General features: G+C 37.1%; 2 protein-coding genes across 5 annotated transcripts in view; both read left to right on the top strand.

Moving 5' to 3' along the window:
- LOC104725507 (serine/threonine-protein kinase HT1) overlaps positions 1–1750 on the top strand; it is a 2848-nt gene extending 1098 nt beyond the window's left edge. Inside the window, exons 2-6 of the mRNA XM_010444178.2 lie at positions 320–441; positions 545–741; positions 828–1002; positions 1079–1213; positions 1307–1750. Coding sequence (XP_010442480.1) covers positions 320–441; positions 545–741; positions 828–1002; positions 1079–1213; positions 1307–1513 — 836 coding nt within the window. The 3' untranslated portion in view covers positions 1514–1750. The remainder of the gene's footprint in view (positions 1–319; positions 442–544; positions 742–827; positions 1003–1078; positions 1214–1306) is intronic.
- Positions 2747–6181, top strand: part of LOC104725506 (nucleobase-ascorbate transporter 5) — a 6493-nt gene continuing 3058 nt past the window's right edge. The window contains exons 1-8 of one of the 4 annotated variants that reach the window (XM_010444177.2): positions 2747–2923; positions 3616–3721; positions 4922–5019; positions 5102–5278; positions 5408–5508; positions 5590–5665; positions 5753–5812; positions 5958–6142. In XM_010444177.2, coding sequence (XP_010442479.1) covers positions 3625–3721; positions 4922–5019; positions 5102–5278; positions 5408–5508; positions 5590–5665; positions 5753–5812; positions 5958–6142 — 794 coding nt within the window. In that variant the 5' untranslated portion in view covers positions 2747–2923; positions 3616–3624. The other 3 variants (XM_019233140.1, XM_010444176.2, XM_010444175.2) reach the window with 3 other exon arrangements.

The following is a 6181-nucleotide window of genomic DNA, read 5'->3' as shown; positions in this document are numbered from 1 at the left end:
TTTTTCTTTAGTGGGTAGAAGCAATTTCTTGTGATCTCCGTGAAGCCGACACGGGTTTTGCCATCATAGTGTTTCAGAGCTGGTTGAAAGGTCTAATTGGATAATTTATGATTCTTTGCTTTGTGGATCTTTCATGTGATTCCAGCTGTTGTTGTCTCAATCTCTTTTTCTCTTAACATTTAATTTTAAAGACAAAAAAAAAAAGATATATATGAGAGAATAATTTGAATGGGTAGTAGTAAATTAAGGAGCTTTTTACTGTAATTGAATTTGTAAAAGTGAAAGACTATGCTAATCATTGTGGTGAAAAATTGAGCAGTGAAGCTGCTTGATTGGGGTGAAGAAGGTCACAGGTCAGAAGCTGAGATTGTGTCTTTGAGATCAGATTTTGCTCAGGAGGTTGCTGTTTGGCATAAATTGGATCATCCTAATGTTACTAAGGTTCCATATTTTACTTCTGTTTTATTTTCTTTTACCATTGATAGAGATATTGAGGGAAATAAAATAAGATTTGGGTCAACAATGAATGAATGAAATTTTGCAGTTTATAGGAGCTACAATGGGTGCATCAGGCTTACAGTTGCAAACAGAGAGTGGTCCATTAGCAATGCCAAACAATATATGTTGTGTTGTTGTTGAATATCTTCCAGGTGGTGCTTTAAAGTCTTACCTGATCAAGAACCGAAGAAGAAAACTAACATTTAAAGTTGTCGTTCAGCTCGCTCTTGATCTCGCTAGAGGGTATATATACTATATGATCTTCGTATAGTAATATTTAAAAGAAGAATCTTGTCTTTACATTTATTGTCTTTAATCTTGGCTTTTAGGTTGAGTTATCTTCATTCGCAGAAGATTGTTCACCGAGATGTAAAGACTGAGAACATGTTGTTAGATAAAACTCGGACTGTCAAAATCGCGGATTTTGGAGTTGCGAGAGTTGAAGCGTCTAACCCTAATGACATGACAGGAGAGACTGGTACACTTGGCTACATGGCCCCTGAGGTACTAATGACATAATGCATCATCAAGTTTGGAAACCAAAACCCCATTTTTATTACTAATCAAACTTTGCTTGCAGGTTCTCAATGGAAACCCGTATAATCGAAAATGCGATGTATACAGTTTCGGGATCTGCTTATGGGAGATATATTGCTGTGACATGCCTTACCCTGACCTAACTTTCTCTGAGGTCACTTCAGCCGTCGTCCGCCAGGTAAAGTTATAAGCGGAACCATTTCATCATTTCACCATTTAACTGTAAGGCAAGCACATATCTATATGAAATATGTTGTTATGATCAATGCAGAACCTGAGACCCGATATACCGAGGTGTTGCCCGAGCGCACTTGCAGCTGTGATGAAACGTTGTTGGGATGCAAATCCAGACAAGAGACCAGAGATGGACGAGGTTGTACCGATGTTGGAGAGTATTGACACAACCAAGGGAGGAGGGATGATCCCTAACGACCAGCAGCAGGGTTGCCTATGCTTCCGAAGGAAACGTGGTCCTTAGACCAAATCTAAGATACATTCAAAACTCAAGATTTGTGTCTTTGTTTTTTCTTAATTTTCTTTTTCTAAATCCAGAAGAAGAAAAAATGGAAAAGGCTTGTTAGGGCTTTTTAATGGTTGCTAAAATTTACAGAAAAAGTATGACTTGGTTTCCATATTCTTCAACATTTCTTGTTTTGCTCTATTTGTGAGAGTTTCGTATTAAATATTAATGGTCAAGTATATCATCATCAACTAATCATATATTTTACATAGTTTTTTTTTGTTGTCTTAACGGGCAACTCAACTACACTGGACAAAGGAACATCCTCGTACGAGAATCAATGATCCAGTCTGAAATGGTGGCACATACATCAAAGAAGAGAAGGACATGAGTTCCTACTAAAATGGTCATAAAAATGTTACATAAACCTTTAGAAGTTTGGTGTATAATATATGTCTCAAAAGCCGACCACACATGGTCATCGTTAGTCATTTTGATTAGAATCCACGTAGTCAATCTCAAACACAAGTCCAACTGTGTTCCTACTTCCTTAATGATAAACATCTCATTTCCCATAGGACCATTAGGTAGGAAACAACTTCCCTTTCAAACCCATTAAAAATAGATTGGTTAGACTCATTATATATACATATTAATGTATATAGAGCAGAAGAGGAGCATGTATGTACGGTTTGCTGGTTCCAAATATGTAGACTTATTTGGAGCCATGCTTCCCAACCATCCTTAGATGGTTGAAGAAGAATCGCAAGTGATAATTCTTCACTAGATTGTTGTGTTTTCTAGAAATGTGCTCCTGGTGGTTTTGTCACTATCTTAAAACGTTAATATGAGGAAAAAAAAAAAAAAAAAAAANAAACCTTCTCTTATGTTCATAGCTGTCCCTGTAAATCTAATTACAAACAAAAGAAAATGACCCCTTTTCTATCAACTATTCAACCCTCAACAAGTAGATCTATTTAGATGAAAGACAAGAAACGTCTTAATATAGGTAGAGAGACTTGAGAATATTTTAGAAGTCTAGTGATTGATTAAATGTGGTATGGTTTAGAAGACCGGTTATAATAGCAGTTGGTGACACCACAATGAAACATGTATATCCATTCATTGATTCATTGCCAATAAAAATGAACCCAAGTATTGGCTTCATTCATTTTGTCAAAAGTTTTGAAATGAATAAGAAATGCGTTGGGTAACTAATCAAATTAATATTAAGAGTAAGGACAGGTAAGAGGTTGTTTTCGTGGTGACGTCAGTCGGTGCACAAGTAACGCTGATATAACCAAACGTAGACAAGTGTCCTCTCTCTGCTCCTTCCTCCTCAAGCCTCTTCACTCCTTTCTTCTTCTTCTTCTTCTAGTTTTACACTTTTACTCCTCCAAGTTTCCTCTGCTTCTTCTTCTTCACAAGGTTTTTTCTTCTCTCTCTATACTCGTTTTAGATTTAAAAGTGAGGTCCTTTTCTTGGGGGGCTTTGTTATATGTTTCGCCTTTTCTTCCATTTATAAGCTTCTTGAGCTCAAAATTTCGTAGCTTTTGCTTATTCTGTGATTTGGGTTTCATTCACCTTTCGGGTTAGTGTAGTTTTTGGGTGTAAAGTTTTGGTTTTTATCTTTTGTTGCATCTGTGGGTTTAGCTCAAAACGATGTCTTTTACCTGGGTTTTTGCTTGTTGAGCCTCAAATTTCGTGACTTTTTCTTCTTCTGAGGTTTGGGTTTCAGTTACTTTCTCGGTTTATGATGTTTTTTTGGTGTAAAGTTTTGATTTTTAATCTTTTGCTGCAACTGTGGGTTTAGCTCAAGACGACTGGGTTCTTGTTTTCTGCTTCTTAAGCTTCAAATTTCGTGACTTTTGCTTCTTCTGTGATTTAGGTTTCAGTCACTTTCTCGGTTTGTGAAGTTTTTGGTGTAAAGTTTTAGTCTTTAGCTTTTTGTTGCAACTGTGGGTTTAGCTCAAGACGAGTTTTTTTGTCCTGGGTTCTCATTTTTTTGCTTATGAGCTTCAAATTTTGTAACTTTTTGCATCTTCTGTGATTTGGGTTTCAGTCACTTTCTCGTTTTGTGAAGTTTTTGGTTGAAAAGTTTTGGTTTTTATTTGTTGCAGAGGTTGAAGATGTCAGCGCCGAAATCGGGTGGTGATCCAGCGCCACATCCGCCGAAAGAGCAGCTTCCGGATATCTCTTACTGCATCACTAGCCCTCCTCCATGGCGTTAGTTTTCTCTTCTTTGCCTCTATACCTAAAACGTTTGACTTCTAGTTATTGTTCTTAGCATATCCCTACCTTTGGAGCCTTGTTGTGACTGATTAGATTGTTCGATTGTTACCTTTTCTGAAAGTGGCTCTTATTTGGGTATCATTACTTTTTTCCTTTTTGTTGCAACGTGAGGATTAGATTCTTACTTTTCTCTTTAATGATTATTCCTTTTTTGCCTTAAGAATCTTCTCCTAGGTGTTTTGGTGGATTATTCTCTGTTAACAATGGAGAATACACTTAACCACCCTTGCTTTTTTGGTTAAACCGTTTCTTTGTTTAATATGTAGCATCTTCTGGACTCACTTCTTCAAAATTAGGAAGTGATCTGTTTAAGGAACTAATTGAAACTTAATTGAGTAATTCTTGTTTGAATATTAGGTTTTGAGCTTCTTATTTAGTAAATGTGAGACTTAGAGTTTATGCTTTAACNTTTTTGTCCTGGGTTCTCATTTTTTTGCTTATGAGCTTCAAATTTTGTAACTTTTTGCATCTTCTGTGATTTGGGTTTCAGTCACTTTCTCGTTTTGTGAAGTTTTTGGTTGAAAAGTTTTGGTTTTTATTTGTTGCAGAGGTTGAAGATGTCAGCGCCGAAATCGGGTGGTGATCCAGCGCCACATCCGCCGAAAGAGCAGCTTCCGGATATCTCTTACTGCATCACTAGCCCTCCTCCATGGCGTTAGTTTTCTCTTCTTTGCCTCTATACCTAAAACGTTTGACTTCTAGTTATTGTTCTTAGCATATCCCTACCTTTGGAGCCTTGTTGTGACTGATTAGATTGTTCGATTGTTACCTTTTCTGAAAGTGGCTCTTATTTGGGTATCATTACTTTTTTCCTTTTTGTTGCAACGTGAGGATTAGATTCTTACTTTTCTCTTTAATGATTATTCCTTTTTTGCCTTAAGAATCTTCTCCTAGGTGTTTTGGTGGATTATTCTCTGTTAACAATGGAGAATACACTTAACCACCCTTGCTTTTTTGGTTAAACCGTTTCTTTGTTTAATATGTAGCATCTTCTGGACTCACTTCTTCAAAATTAGGAAGTGATCTGTTTAAGGAACTAATTGAAACTTAATTGAGTAATTCTTGTTTGAATATTAGGTTTTGAGCTTCTTATTTAGTAAATGTGAGACTTAGAGTTTATGCTTTAACTTTCAGCCGAGGCTGTTCTGCTTGGGTTTCAGCACTACCTAGTGATGCTTGGAACAACAGTTTTGATTCCATCTGCTCTTGTTCCGCAAATGGGAGGTGGAAATGTAAGGCTCTTTCTTAGTATAATAGTTGTTCAAATGATACCTTTCAGTCTTTTATTGCTGCTGAATTTATGATTTCTGGCAGGAAGAGAAGGCGAAGCTGATTCAGACAATACTGTTTGTAGCTGGATTGAACACGTTGCTCCAAACAGTGTTTGGAACTAGACTACCTGCTGTGATTGGAGCATCGTATACATTTGTCCCAGTTACAATCTCAATCATGCTTTCTGGGAGATTTAACGACGTTGCAGATCCAGTTGAAGTTCGTAACTTACACTTATTTTCCTATTCATTTCTGTTTTATCTCTTTGGTCTACTGTTATTATCAATAGCTTCTCTTTACCTTGATCATTAGTTTACTTTATAATACCATTTTTTGATGCCTTATCAGCGATTTAAGAGGATCATTCGGGCAACCCAAGGTGCTCTAATAGTTGCGTCAACTCTTCAAATAATTATTGGCTTCAGTGGCCTTTGGCGTACTGTTGTAAGGTCAGTCTTTGAGCTGCGTCAGACTCAATTCTTGTTCCATTGCGTGGTCAAGAATATGTCAATGAGTTTCTGTTATTTCAGGTTCTTAAGTCCTCTCTCTGCTGCTCCTCTTGTTGGATTAGTTGGTTATGGCCTGTACGAGTTAGGTTTTCCTGGTGTAAGTCATCTTGTTCTGTAAATAGGAAGTCCAAAACGAAATAATATTTAAACTATTGGAATCTTAATTCTTTGTTATTTCGGCCAGGTTGCTAAGTGCATCGAGATTGGACTTCCGGGGCTTATTATTCTTATACTTATATCACAGGTAATTGTAGCTACAGATTCATAACTGGTAGTAATTTGCTGCCAGCTCTTCTGTTCCCACTGCATAAGTTACTTATCCAATATGTTCTTTCCAGTAGTGTTTGATGTTTCTTATTGTCTGGTCATACTCTTTGTTGGTATTGCAGTACATGCCCCATATTATAAAGGGAGGAAAACATGTCTTTGCTCGGTTTGCTGTCATATTTTCTGTGGCGATAGTATGGCTTCTTGCTTTCTTTCTTACAATCGGTGGTGCCTATAATGGTGTTGGGACAAATACTCAAAGAAGCTGTCGGACTGATCGTTCTGGGCTCATAAGTGCTGCTCCATGGTAAGATTACAGCACATGGTTTGGACATTTTATGTCTCG

This window comes from Camelina sativa, chromosome 11 (genome assembly GCF_000633955.1).
Source record: "Camelina sativa cultivar DH55 chromosome 11, Cs, whole genome shotgun sequence".
Classification (NCBI taxonomy): domain Eukaryota; kingdom Viridiplantae; phylum Streptophyta; class Magnoliopsida; order Brassicales; family Brassicaceae; genus Camelina; species Camelina sativa.
The sequence above is the reverse complement of the archived record's forward strand: the minus strand, read 5'-3'. Positions and strand labels throughout refer to the sequence as shown.